This window comes from Rosa rugosa, chromosome 2 (genome assembly GCF_958449725.1).
Source record: "Rosa rugosa chromosome 2, drRosRugo1.1, whole genome shotgun sequence".
Taxonomy (NCBI): Eukaryota; Viridiplantae; Streptophyta; class Magnoliopsida; order Rosales; family Rosaceae; genus Rosa; species Rosa rugosa.
In genome coordinates this window covers 63,670,495-63,685,877 of record NC_084821.1, presented here as the reverse complement: position 1 = coordinate 63,685,877, position 15,383 = coordinate 63,670,495, and the positions used below count along the sequence as shown (strand labels likewise).

The 15,383-nt window shown below is 41.0% G+C and overlaps 1 protein-coding gene across 1 annotated transcript; it reads right to left on the bottom strand.

Annotated features, from left to right (window-relative positions):
- Window positions 1–1,168: 1,168 nt before the first annotated feature.
- On the bottom strand, window positions 1,169–3,224 carry LOC133732964 (glucan endo-1,3-beta-glucosidase 14). The gene is made up of 3 exons (XM_062160567.1): window positions 2,975–3,224; window positions 1,815–2,872; window positions 1,169–1,705 (listed from the first exon to the last, which is right to left on the bottom strand). The coding sequence occupies exons 1-3, from the start codon at window positions 3,036–3,038 to the stop codon at window positions 1,616–1,618; spliced, it is 1,212 nt and encodes a 403-aa protein (XP_062016551.1). The 5' UTR covers window positions 3,039–3,224; the 3' UTR covers window positions 1,169–1,615.
- Window positions 3,225–15,383: the final 12,159 nt, after the last annotated feature.

The following is a 15,383-nucleotide window of genomic DNA, read 5'->3' as shown; positions in this document are numbered from 1 at the left end:
AATACATATGAATTTAGACAAGGAATGGACTAGCAGCTAGCTACCTAGCTGTGGAGTATGGGATCTGACAATCATATATGCTTTTGTCTGGTCAGAAAACAAAGGCTATTTTGATTTAGTTTACGGCAAGAACACAGCTGGCCAATTTTTAGTAGTATTGTTGTATGACTAGAACATGGCTTAGCCAAAAGGGCCAACAAACCGCCTCGCTATAACAATTTTCTGTAGAAGTAGATCAGCAAAAGGTTCACAGAGAACAACTACGATCTCATATGTACATGTAGAGAGTACGTACAGATTGCCCTACCTGTTGGGAATGACCTCGCATGCTAGCTTGTTTTGTTTGCCTAGTTGTCATCTCATGGCTTCTTTGAGACAATTCATCAAATACTTTACCTTAACCTCTTTGTGTACCCTTCATTCACTCAACATGTTATCTTCTTGCCTACATCTCTTTCAAGTTATTCAACAAACATCTTATCTTTACACCGTTACAAAAATTTGAGGGAAAACGATTGCCTTCAATGTCGCCCCTCATATCCGCCATTGTATGTTGGTTAAGATCATAAGTGATACTTGGGTTTTAAGCTTTCATGCCATATTATTAGACTCTAAAAGCTTAACTGCCGTGGAATCAGCTAGAAAACAGTGTATATCAAGCTAGCTAGCTAATTACCGAGTGATCGTACGATTATCTTTTGCTTTTATATCCAAAAATGGAGAATGCATAGTGTGTGGTGTGGAAATTGTTGGTGGGCATGTGCACCGCATTGGGTGATGTCAATAGGTAGACCGTCCTCATCAAGTTGAACTAAGGCTGAGCTTACATTGTCTGCCCTCAGCTCTTATTACAGACAAACAAAAGCTTGGAAAAAAAAAGGCTAACTTTGCATAAAGGATTGGCAAGGCAATGAGCAATGCTGACGGTTATAATAGGCCAGTGAGGAATAAAGCTTTGGCCGCCCAATATATGTTATTTGATCCATCAAGATAATAAAAAGAACCAAAGAAAGCCTTCCCTTTTCTGTACTTTAGGCTCTCTCATTATCTCATTTTTATACTCGAACTTTATGCATCATATTTGATTTGATATATATTAAGAGAGAAAGAGTCATAGAGTCATAAACAGAAAGCAAATGTGAGAAAATATTATAGAAGCAGGAACAGTTATGGATTCCACGTTCCAAAGGAAAAAGCTTTTCCTTGCAACCAATGAAGAGAGCCATCTGGTATTCTCACTCTATATATTCTAATTTCTTCTCTAATTAACAACCACATATTTGTACATGCATACATACTTTGTTTTAATAAATGACAGAGAAATTAAATTGAGAAATAAATCTTGTTTTACAGCATCTTAATTTGACTACTACTTGTCACAGTTAATAAAGTCAACTAATGGCTTTATCTTCTCTAACAAATTAACTGCTAAGCTGATCGAAGACGACGATGAAGATGATATATATGATGATCCATTTCTGGTTCTTGTGCTTCTGTTTCTGAAGATCATTGAGAATCTAAAAAGACCCAATTGAAGAAATTAACCCGCAGAGTAAATCCCTCCTCTTCAAAAAGTACTATTTACATCACTACCATTTATCCATTTGTCATTTGCTTAAAATGGTCTTCTCATATAAACTTGGAAGGTCACCACACAAACAAAGATGCAGCTCACCCAGCTTTGATGAAAGTCCATTGCTGTTGGCTGTTTACCACAGTAAATACTAGTTATATAGGAAGAAGAAAAAAAAGAATGAAAGAAAATAATAAATAAATGGTGAGAAAGAAAATCTTTTTTTTTTTTTTTTCCTTACCTTTGTGGCAGAGGAAGTGAGATCAGAAATTGAAGCTGTCGAGGTTGATGAGGTAGTTGAAGTAGTTGACAAGGCAGACAATCCCACATTGTAAGCCATAGTTCCATCAGGTTGAAATAGACCGTAATTCCTCTCTGAAGTTGGTCCAGGCTTCATGTTCTCATTGAAAAGAGCAAAAACATAGATTTCAAGCCTCATTCTAGGCCTCAAAGGTGTGCCTTCATTTTCCAATTGCCTTCTCAGCAAGTTTCTATTGTAAATAGCAGCATTCTGCAAAGTTGCACCGATTTCATTGGCATCGCCCTTGGATGGCCACCCCGTCTCCGAAACCTTGACCTCGATCCCATTGAACCCCAACCGCGCCATAGCGAAAATGGCTGCATCTACTTGAGCATACAACATATTGTCATAATGCAACTTGGTATAAGGGTCAATCATGCCCGAATTGGGATTGAAGAGCACATAGTCTAGAGAAATTTTATTCGGGCTATCTTTGTATGCAAAGTAGGGATAGGCATTGATCCAAAAAGGTGCCTTTGTGGTTTGCAAAAACTGTAACAATTGTGACATGACACCAGCTACTTCAGTTTTGAAGCTCCCCGCGGAAGGCGGGTAGGATTCTTCAAGCACTGCTAAAGAGCAAGGTGTTGAGACCTTAATGTTTGAGTCAAGGCCTAACTGAGTTAGTGCCGCTTGAATGCTGACCATGGCTGGGACAAGATTATCTAGCAGCACGGTTGTGTCATCGTCGGTGAAGACCTCATTCCCTACCGCAATGCTGGATATTTTCGTGGCGGGGACATAAGGCTTGATGTGGGCGTTAACCCATTGAAGGGCTGCTTGGGGGTTCATCAACTGGCCTAACATTGCGTTTTCGATTGTCACCATTAGCTCAACGCCGGAATTGGCAAATGCTGTTAGTACTTGAGGATTCGTGTCGTAAATTCTTGCTTTTGTGACCTTAAGGGAGCTTAAGAGGTCTAGGACTTTCTGTGGTTCTAGCAAATTGTTGCCGAGTTGGCCATAGTTGATGCCAAGTGATGTAACTCCTTGTAATTCTGTTAAAACATAACAAAATTTTGGTTAGAAAAATGAACTTAAACAATGTACCAAACACAAAAACCAAGAGAAAAAATAAAGAAACCGATAATGCATGGTACCTGAGAAACAGAGCAAACAGAGAAGAAAAGCATTGATTCTGGCAATTCTGCTAGAAATTTCCATAGATAGATAGAGAGAGAGGGAGAGAGAATCTGAAGGATTGGGAAGGAACTCAGAGGAAGAGGAAGGGAGATATAGAGAAGCTGAGAATTCCTTTCTTTTCTTGGTTTGGAAATATTTGGGTTTGGGAGCTGAGGGGTTTTAGCTTGCCTTGCCTTGACAATGTTGTCTTTGGCTCTTAACCTCTAAACTGGTTTTTAAATGACTTGATGATCCCAATTTCTTCGAGGAGATGGTTTCTTTTGGAGCTGTCTGATCAGCTTGTCTCTTTCCAACCCACTCCTGACGCCAACTCCCGTCAACTTGATATGACCAAACAGCCCTGACCACTTTCTTGCGATAAAGGCAAAGGGAAATCCCCACTAACTTGGTTAAACACGGGGGCAGAGCAACTTAAGGGATCCAAAACTAGGGTTGGGGTGATATGCATGAGAGTCCCTAGGTTTTTCTCGGATAAGGTTTTTTTGAGGCCGTGAAAATACTGTCTCAATTTTATACTTTATAGGTTGTTCGACCGTTGATAAATTTTCTTATCATATAAAAAGTTGTTGTATCACACTTGTAGATTTTACGTTTTTTTCTTATGCAAACATAAGTGAAAGGAACTTTCGGAAATAATGTTAATGGTGATTAGTAACATTTACAAATAATTTGACAAGTAATTTTTTAAAAGGAATGAGCTTTCTTAAACTTGATTAAAGCTAGCGTTCCTATTTTTTTGGTTAGATTAATTTTTCAAAAATTTTCTATTCTAATCTCGACTATTGAAACCTATTCTCCTACATACGGATAAGTGAAACTTTCCTAAAGAGATAACTTCAGTTTATTACTTTATTACCTTCCTATTTAAATCTAAGGTGAAAGATGAGTTTGTTTTAATTGACTCAAAAAAATTGCATGAAGGAACATTTATGAATCAAAACAACCCAATTAAGTTACTTGAAGCTAGCTATTCAGCTATTGCATGGCTCATGAATCATGAATGTTTGCCCTGCACTAGTTAATTAATAAAGTTAAAAGTTACTGGCTCCTAGGTAGTAAAGCAATATAGTTAAATCAGAAGCAACCCAAGTGAATATTCCAGCCCCTTGCACACTCGATCTATTAGCTCATGAGTCAGAATCATAATATTACCTTTCGTTTTTCTTTTGTCCTTCCTCTTTCTTGGAGTAAAAGAAAGAAAAAGAGGGTTTCTTCTTTCTCATCTTTCCATTCAAGAGAGATGCATATTTAGTTAAATGTTTATTTACTTAATTGGGCAAATTTCCTTCTCTTTGATAATGTGCTTCAATTCCTTTGTACTTCGGTTAGATTCTAATAGATTCAAGAAGGACTCTACGTACCCCTAAGTTATTGATAATTTGATAGCAAAAATAAGATTCTAATTAAACGAAATAAAGTACTTCAACCGTGCATGCATGGTGGAATTAATCGTTGGTCAATTACTGAGATAAAGCAAAGAATTACTTTTGAGAAGAAGACAAGTAAGTATTACATGTAAATATTCGGTCTTACGTCAAGATTTCAACCAGAGAAAATTCAAAAAGGTATTTGCTAATAAACCTACGTAATTAGGCCAAAGAGAAATCAAAACGACCCCCTAATTTGACCTTAGAAAAAGGCAGCCAGAATTTTTTTATTGTGGATAAGGGATTGACTATATGTCCATAACTACGTGGGAATGATAAGACAAACAAGTTTTCCTACGTACATTTACTGTTAGGGTTTTCTTTTCCTTTAATTTCTTGCTTTCCCAGGTGGCCTTCCATCAATTCGGTCACGTAAACTTGTCGATGTTTCTCGTTCAGGACCCATCTGAAAGTTGATATACACGTACTGCGTACCCGGCCTTTTGAATTTTTGATTTGTATACCGTCAAATTTAGCTTCCTATGTTTGAACCCACGTGCAGAAATAGGTAGGAATTCATGATTAGGTTGGCCTTGGATCGACCTCATTAGGGTTCTTAATTGATAGAAAAGCAACCAAGAAGCTTCAGTATTGGATAAGTTTGATCGAAAAACTTGTACAGGAAGTTAAAGAACCAAAGCTTGTCGGCGGTAGTGATTGTTTGTTTTGGTAAAGGTATATCATTGCATGCATGACATGTCAAAGAAAATGACTATGAGATTACGTATATAATACCATAAATTATAGAAATAAGATTCGATCCTTGCATAGTGAGTGTGTGAAAATTGATTGGAAGTTGGATCATAAACTGTTTTAATGATATTTTACTTGTCTCTAAGCTACATTAATTTTAGGGTCTCTGACTCAAAGCACAAAATTGAGCAAATGTATTCTCATTTATCCAACCAACAAAATTTTATTCTTACTCACTCAATTTAAAGTAAAATATCAATTTTGCCCTTAAACTAATTAATAAACTACAGCCTGCCACTCTCATCCCGATCTCTCTCTCTCTCTCTCTCTCTCTCTCTCTCTCTCTCTCTCTCTCTCTCTCTCCCTCTCCTCAGCGCTGTCGTCGAGGCTCAATCCGAGGCCGGCCACCGGAATTGCGCCGTTGTCAAGGCTCAATCCGTCGTCGAGGCTCAAATCAGTCCGGCATCGAGGCTCAATTCGTCGTCGTGCAGCACGGTTTCGACTCAAACAGGGACTCCAACGTGCAACATGGACTTCGATTTCGACTCTGATGTGCAGCCCAAATTTCGATTTTGATTTTGACTTCGACGTGCAGCACGGATTTCGACTTCGACTCCGACGTGCAGCCTAAATTTCGATTTCGACTTCGACGTGCAACACGAACTTCGACTTCCACTCCAACGTGCAGCCCAAATTCCGATTTCGGTTTCGACTTCGACATGCAACACGAACTTCGACTCCGACAGCGACTCAAACGCCAACAGCCAGGCAATAAACAACAGCGATCTCTAAGCCGGGTAATCCGATTCCGAGCAATAAACTCCGACAGAGATTCCGGTGTGCCTACTGGTTTGTTTCTCGAGCTCCCTGTTTGGCTCCAGTTTTGTTGCAGCTGGTCAACAGTCTCTTTTCTACACCGGCGTGCCAGTACCGTTCGGGTGCGGTCGTTGGGGGTGTCCCTTGACCTGACTTCTTTTGAGCGACTGTAGACGAGGAGAGCACCAACCTCGTCGTAGGGGTCTTCTGTGCCTCGTGGTGAGGAATTTATCTTGTGTTACCAAGTCGATACTCAACGTTGTAGGTTAAGTAGAGCGAAATCACCGGGAAGTAGAGAGAGCTTGCCAAAGCGTGACTTTAGCTTAGCTGGTTTGCGAGGGCGTTACCCTTGCTTGGCTGGTTTCGTAACCGTTGTGGTCGCTGTACTACAGTCGGCTCCCGAGGAGACTAGGACCGAAGCACTTTGACAGAGGGTTTGGTGGCACTGACAGTCGGCTCCTGAGAAGACTAGGACTGGAGTGTGATCACCGGTAAGAGAAAGAGAGGGGTTGCTCTGAGAGGGCTTGCTCTAGAGAGGCTTGGATGATCATAGAGATTCTTTGATGAATTGTGTTGTCCATTGTTACTTGTTGTAGCCTCTATATATAGGCTACCAAGCCATAGTGGTTGGCCTTAAACAAATCATGATGGGTTAGGTTTGAGCACTTAAACTCTAATGGAATTGTTAGGTTTAAGCACTTAAACACTAATGGAATTTGTTAGGTTTGAGTCACTTTCTGCTCCTTTATTCATTCAGTTATATCTCTACCAAGAAATCAGAATGGGCCTTCGATTTCTTCATATCAAATGATCCATAATGAGTATAGATCATTGTGGTGGAATTTCATTGCTTAATTCCATGTGGTTGGGCCGGAAACGCTGCTGGACTCTTTACAGGTCCAGTTTTCCATTTTTGCTTCTGCAGAAAATTGGACTGATTGTTTGAAAGCTTTCCACTTAAAACTAGCTCTGGCACTCTTCATAATAAATGATCATTGGGATGTCTAGAATTAATCTGGAGAGTTTTAGCTCATTTGGATTTCGTTTGGTTAGTCTGCCGCCCCTCCTTCCTTGTTTAGCTCGGTTTCTCCTAGCCGAAGTAGGAAAATGTGCTAAAGTTGACTTTTCATTTCCATGCTTCCATCATTTCCTTTTCTTGCAGTTCGCATAATCTTCCATAATTCTGCAAGTAGGCTTTATTTAGCCTCTAAATTATATATTTTGAACTAGTCGACAATATATAGCTTGAGCCACTGACATTGGCTCAATTTCTCCAAGACACGCCTTGTCAGGCCAAAATGCTCATTTTGGGTCCAAACACTCGCCCATATGGAAATCAAACAGCACCGTTGAGCTGGGTCTCTCACAGTGCAGACCTACAACCGACGAAGAAGGAAGAAGAGAAGGGAGAGGATCATCGAATCTCTCGCAGTACCGGTGGGTGCCCAAATCAATTTTTTTTTTGGGTAAAATTGGGGCAGAAGGCTGAAGGCCCAGAGGGAAAGAAAATGAAAAAAAAAAAATCTATTGGGGGGGGGGGGGCAATAGAGATCTGCTAAAGGTTCATTGGGGGGTAATAAATATTTTGAATTGATGTAATCTCATTGTTTTTTTTCTTTAATTAATGTTTTATTTGTCTAATTTTAGGGAGATTAGTTCCCATTCCGGCGACCGAAAGGTCTATTGGAGGCAACAAACTCCTCCGACTCCATATAAGATCTCCGACAATCTCTTTGGGAACTTCCGGCGAGGTTTCATAAACCTCTATTGCCCTCAATAAATGTCTATTGGGGGGCAATAGAGATTTATTGGGAGGCAATAAAGGTCTATTTTGAGGCAATAACCATTTCCGGCGACCTATGAGATCTCTGATGACCTCTTTAGGGACATCTGATGAGGTTTTCAGAGAAATCCGGTGGGTGGCGGCCGGTGACTGGTGAACGGATTCAGGCGACCGGTAACCGGAATCCAGCGGCCTATGACTGGACTCCGGCGAAGTCTCCTATGGTTTCTCTCTCTCTCTCTCTCTCTCTCTCTATGTAACAAAGAGGTGAGGGTAAAATAGTCTTAAAAATAAATAAAAAACAAAAAACTTAATTGGGTATTAGAGAAAACCTTATTAGAGTCTTTATGGGTAGGGAAAATTTTGAGAAGGGTACATCAACTTAAGGCCACTATGCATTTCAGTACATCAAGTTCCAAAATATAAACTTTGGTACATGAGGTTTCAAAACCGACCCAGTATACATACACGACGTCAATGACGCCGTTAGTCTCGTGTCAGTTGTCGTATTTCAAGGGGTAAAACCGTCCCTTCACAGTAAAAAAACCCAGTTATCTCTCTTCTCTTATTCTGGGCACCCATCTCTCTCTCTCTCGCAAAATAGAGGGCATAGCTAGACGGCTCGTAGCTCGCACCCATCTTCTTCAGACCCAATTTCTCCGCCACACCACCACCGCAAACTAACCCACCTCTGTCGCCCAAAATCTCATCTTTGACAACAATTTCTTGATGTAGAAATTGCCCACCATCGCCCACAACGAATTTTCCATAAGAACTTGCCCACCATCGTCGCCCAAAATCCCATTTATATTAATCCTCGCATGTTTTGTCTTCCAACATTTACTGGAGACTCTCCAAATGACGTTGCAGTATTCTTCTCCAATACCAAACCCCTCTCACTTCCTCTTCAAGCTCAACCAAATAGTTAGAATCATACACACCCACCAAATCAGGAAGAGAGAAAAAGACAGACACAATCAAATCAAAAGCAACCCATCTGAGTAAGAAAAAAGAAGAGGGCAAAGGTTTCAACCCATCACAGCCACCAATTGTTCCAAATCAAGCAACGAGAACCAAAGGAGGAGGAGGAGGAAATGGAGGCGGAGCAATGACGGGGAGATTTCAGCGACGGAAATTCTGGGAATTCTTCGATTTGGGGTTAGGGTTCTTCGTTTCGGGCTTTTCCATTATGGAAATTTCGGGGTCTGATAGAGAGTGAGAGTCATAGGCCTTCTGAAGGTGGCGGAGAGGTATGGCGCCGGCCTTCTGCAAGTGGCCTATCTCCGGCTTGGTAAGCTTCCGGTCGCGGCCATGGAGGAAGAGAAAGGGGTGGGTTTGTGGAAAAATTGAAAAAGAGAGAGTCTAGCGAGAATCGGAGAGAAATGCCTTAAAAAAAAAAAAAAAAAAATTGAGAGAGGAAATTTGTGAAAGTACTAAGTTACCCTCTGATAAATAAGTAATGACATTAGAGTAAACGGTGTTAATGACGTTGTGTCTATATAGTGGGTCGGACTTTACATTTGGTGTACCAAAGTTCATAATTTGTAACTTCGTGTACACAAATGCATAGTGGGCTAAACTTCATGTACTGTTTCTAAAATTTTCCCTTATGGGTAAGGGGGAATTAAAAAAACGTAATAGGGTAAGTGGGATAAATGACCCTAGAATTAAGGTAAATGTACTAAATCTCTTAATTTTATTTTAGGGTAATTATCACAAACGGTACCTGAACTTATCCTCTATCTTATCGATGATACCTGAACTTCAATTTTGATCACAATCAGTGTACCTGAACTTTTCGATTTCATTTCAAATGGTAGATATCACTAACTTTCGTTAATGTTCGGTTAAAACTAACATGTGCAATACACATGACTTATATTCAAGAGTAATTTGACGAAAATATCCATTTAAATAAGTTTGTTTACTAGATATTTTGATCAATTAATATATTAATAAAAATAGAAGTTCAATTAAAAATAGAATTAAAAATGTATCTCTACCCTCTTATGAAAATAAAATTTAAAAACAAGATCTCAACAAAAATTAATTTGTTTTATAGATACAGACAAAACATTTCAATAAAACTATAAAATATTTTTTTTTGGACAAACTATAAAACATTTAAAACCAAAAACCTATCAAAACTTTCATAATGTTCAAGTAATTCCAGAATATGTGTCTGGACCAAACTCGAGATTACTTGCTCTAGTTGAAATAGAGTTTATATTAGAGATATTCTCGGAGAATTTTAGGAGATATCCAATCACTGTACGATTATGTTTCCATGTACAGCTCTATCTCTATGCTTGTAATCCTCTATATAAAGAGGTCCCTATTATCAATGAAAGCACGACTCAATTCTCTCCCAATTTCAGTTTTCCTTAAACACATTATCAGCATGAAGCCCTAACCCTGAAACAAATAGTCAAACTCTGATTCAAGAAACTAAAACCTTAAATCCGAATACAAAACCTTGAACCCTTTATGCCTCCGCCACACAACTTGAAGCGCTCTACCCCAGGAACCCATAACCGGCGGCGGAACCACCAGAACCGGCCGGAAACCTGCCGAACCGGCCACCGGAAGTTCCATACAACCCGCAGAAAATATTCCACTGGTTCACCATCTTCCGAACCTCCAATTTCCACCAAATTTTGCTAGCAGAAGCCCCTTGATCTGAAGATTCAAGAATCGGAAGAAAAAGTCCAAAAATCGGCCTAAAACTTGCTGAACCGGCCGCCTGATAATCCAACAGAAAAACCGGCAGAAGAAAGAAAAAAAAAAAGGGAAAGGAAAAGAATCCCAGAAGCCCAAGCCCAAGGCAGAGGCCCACTGACACAGGCCCACAGCCACATCAGCACCAGGGACCCACGCCACGTCAGCAAGGGGGACCCACGCCACGTCAACATCATTGCCACGTCAGCCCCCCGGTTAACGCCGGTCAACGACTTTTCTGGCCACTTTCCGATGACTTTTCCAGCGAATTTTTCCGGTCAAATTTTCTGATGACCTATTTCAAGGTATTTTTTACTAAAAGTTTCCTTTTTTAGAGTTATTTTTTTCAATTTCTCTTCTTTTTCGGGGACTTGCAAACTCCCTTCTTCTACCCCCCTTTCTTCTTCATAGGGGAGACCAAATTAAGCCAAACTGTGGGGGTTCGTGCTCACTCCAAGCTTGGAGCTTGTAGAGTCCTCCAAACTTAGAGTTTGTTGAGATAAAACGATCGACCGCAAACATCATTGTTTCGATCTAATCTAACCCCTCTTGGAATCGAATTTCTTGGAAGCGACTAGGCTCAGAAATTTTATTTGTTTTCGTGGTAGCCTTTTTCGCTCTGAAACTAACCTTTTTCTTGTTCTCTTTCAGGATGAGTAACCTGAACAAATTAGACTTTGCTTCATTGGGAACAACTGGCTCTGGATATCACAGGTGGGTTCGTGATGTCCGCCAGCATCTCAAGGCCGATGGAATCCTGGATACGATTCTCGAGCCTAGCCAGGACGTGCTAACTGTTGAGCAAGCTCAAGCTTTGGAAGTAAATAGAGCAGCCTTAGAGGCAAATAAGGCGAAGGCCATCATCCTAATGACTCGTCATATGAATGATTCGCTCCAGTACGAGTGTATGAATGAAGAAGACCCCAAAATGTTGTGGGTCTCACTCGAAGAAAGATTTGGCAACGTCCGTGACTCCCTGCTTCCTGACCTAGAAGTGAGATGGCATAGCCTCCACTTCTGTGATTTCAAGTCAGTTCTTGACTACAACTCGGAAGCAATTCGCATTAAATCCTTAATGGAATTCTATGGTAAAGAGATCACAAATGCGATGTTGATTGAGAAGACTCTCTCTACCTTCCCCGTCTCTGCATTGATGGTTGCTAAGAACTATCGAATTGATGTTACTGCTAGACGGATCACAAGGTTTCATGAGCTCATTGGAGCTATGAATGTTGCTGAAAATCATGACAACATCCTTGTGAAGAACTATAATTCGAGATCCGTGGAAATAGAGAATATTCCAGAATCCAATTATAGTCGCACCCCTAAGAGAGGGTGCCAAGAGCAAAACCCTAATCTTAGGGATACTTCTGGACGTTCTAGTCCATATAATCGCTCTACTAAGGAAGGTAACAGTCAAAATAGGCGAACACGAAACCGAAGAGGTCAACGTGGAAAGAGAGAGGGAGGCAACGCCTCTGGCCATGTTAGTGGCGCCACCAACACTAAGAGCCATCTAAATGACGCTTTCAAAGCACCTCAATCAATGGAGTCTGAGCAAAGAGATGTATGTTCTCGATGTGGAGTATCCGGTCATTGGGCACACATTTGTAGAGCTCGTGAAGAAATTGTCACCTCCTACAAAGCATATTGTGAAGCAAGAGAAGCTCACTATATGGAACAAGAAGGTCAAGAAGATGATCTAGAGTGAAGGGTTGAAGACTACAAATCTGGCTGGGATCAATAGATCGCCAATTCTATTTAAGTCTTTATTTTTTCCAAGAGATGTAATAGGCAATTGCCATATATTTTTGTAGTAAATGCCAATGGTTTAGTCTTCCTTCAAAGTAGGCTCACCCAAAGTAAGTGTGATGTCTAGGAAGGTTATGAGATTAGTGGTACTTAAGCGAGCCTTGCTCCACCGACATCTCTCTACTCACCTGGTCACATTTATTTTGGAATTACCGAAAGAAGTTAGACGACTACCATTGTTTTGCATTAGCTAGCATTTGGATTAGATTCTCCTAATGGTTAAGAGACAATGATGTACTCCGTTGGCTTATGGATAAAATTTCGAGTTCTTTTCATTATGACTCAATTTTGATTCTGAGAATATTACTTTGTGACTACGATGGCTGGGTCATCAGTATTAATTCAAGGACATGGAATAGACCAAGTTCCCCTTGCCAAATGGCACCTTGATTACTGTCACAGAAACTCTCTACGCTCCTACGGCAAATCGCACCTATGAATAACCAACGGATTCCATGCGAAAGCGCATGTAGAGAACGAAAATGAGTTCCTTTGCAATGCCTCTAATGATTGCGAACAAAGGCGCATCTTAGAGAAGTTTATGTGTCTCTCTAGTGGACTCTATGTCACTATTCGAGCTATTAATCCAATAAAAATTATGATAGAAGATCTCTCGGATTTAGACACATATTGGCTTTGTCACAACAGGATAGGTCATCCTGGTCATGATATGATGATCCGTCTACTAAAGACTTCACATGGACATCCTTTCTCTCGAGCGAAACGAAGCATGAATCAAAAGTTGATTCCTGGACTAAGTGTGACCGACGCGGCTGCCTAGGGCACCGCCTCCGTCCACCACCAGCCTAGGGCTGGCGTAGTCCCTATCCATGACGCCATGGATGGCGTCCATCATGGTGATGCTGCAATCACCAACTTGCTTCAAATAGCATTTCAGACGCTCAGGCCCAACCAAAATCCTCATTGGTTGCTTCTAAAGCCTCTCGCTTGTTTTACAAAGCCCGTTCCTTAGGGAAATTAGGACTGAGACCGTCCTATGCAAAGGATATAAAAATACTCATTATGTTCTTATATAGAATCCGTGGGGATTCTGTGGACTAGTTCAACCAACTTGCGGACGTTTAAATATCTCATGATGTTGGTTTGACATGCAAACACGCTGGTCACGTGTTGTGCCATTGTCCACTTATAATGCTGCTTATGCTACACTCCTAGCACATATCATATGACAACGGGCTCACTCCCCAAACCATCATATTCAGTCAATTGGATTTGACTATGCTAGTGAGTTTACATCGAAGACTTTCAATGGTTATTGCATTGGGACTGATGTTGGATATCATATTCTCATGTACACACCCAAATGGTCTCGCGAAAATGACTACGATGGTAGTCAGGATATTGGTAATGCGCACCAACCTCCTTATATCCGCTTGGGGTGATGCAATATCGCATGCAGCTATGCTAATTCGTCTACGACCCACCGCCACTCAATCTACCTCTGCGTTACAGCTAGTGACTGGGTACAAGAATCGTACTTACGCATATTTGAGTGTGACATTTACGTGCCAATTGCGCCTCATAGCGCTCTGTGATGGGTCTTTACAGATGAATGGGAAACTACGTTGGATTTGAGACTCCACAATCGTACGCCACTTCATACCCTTGCAAGGCGATCTCCTTACTGCTAGATTTGCGGGTTGTCATTTTGATGAGACAATCTTCCCGTCATTAGGGGGAGATAAGAACACGGATGTTCAGCAGGAACGACATGAATTGTCATGGCCTGTCCCCACTATGTCTCATCTCGATCCCCGTTAAAGTGACGAGATCACACAAATATGCTGCAAACATGCCTGCAAGGATGGACGTCCCTACAAGAGGACGTAGCGCCACCCTACACGGAGGTAGGCATGGCGCCAACGCCAAAGAGAGTGACACTCTGGCATTATAGGCCATGACCCCAACTAGGATGCGTGAGATGCCAGTGAGTTCGAATGATACTTTGGCACATTCCAATCCTTTGATCATCAAGACTCAAAATCCGTCTCATGAGAATCTTCCGGATTATGGTTATCGTTGGGGGACGCCTCAACGTAAGAACCTATTCCTGAGAATATAGAGCTCTATGAAAATTACACTAGTGTACATGAGACGTGGGATAGAAAATCCATCATAATTGATGATGTAGTCGCGTATTTCGTTGCGCATGAGTTTGTTGAGTCCGATGATATCGAACCACACTCCATTGATGAATGAATGCCAACGTAGAGAAATTTGGCCTAAATGGAAAAATGCGATCCAGGTTAAGTTGGATTCTCTAACGAAGAGGAAGGTTTTCGAGCCAGTAATGCCAACACCTCCTAACATAAAACCTATTAACAAATGGGTCTTCGTTAGAAAGCGTGATGAGAAAAAGATATGGCAATCTCGCCTTATGGCGCAAGGCTTCTCACATAACGCCCTGGAATCGACTACGATGAGACATAATTTCTCGTAATGGATGTCAGTGCACTCCACTACCCTGTCAATTTGGTAGTTTCCAAATAACTGATCATGCAGCTTACGAATGTGGTCACTACATATCTCTATGGGGATCTAGATACTGAATATACATGAAGGTTCATTGTGGACTTCATTTACCCAATTTAAGTGGCTCTAGACCACGGAGCGAGTTCACAATAAGGTTGAAACGCTCATTAAAGTGACTACTTGATTGGGAAGGGATATGCCCGCGCGTTTCCATAACAAGTTTCGGATTCTATCGTGGTTCATGTTGGACATGATCTTCATAAGAAGCCCTTAAAAAGTTAAGGGAAACCGCTGAACACTTGAAATCCAAGTTTGAGATGAAAGATTTTGGGAGAACACGATTGTGTCTCAGTTTGGAACTTGAGCATTGTGTTGATAGATGCTTAGGCATTTTGACAATGTCAAGCCTTCAAGCAACCCCATGATCGTCCGTAGTTTTGATCCTAAAAAGGATCATCTTCGTCCAAAGGATGATGACGAAGATGTGCTAGTGGCAGAAGTGCCTTACTTAAGTACAATAGGCGCATTATTGTACTTATCTCAATGCACAAGACCGGACATCTCATATGTTGTGAACTTGTTAGCTAGATATAGCTTTGCGCCAACGCGACGCCATTGGATTGA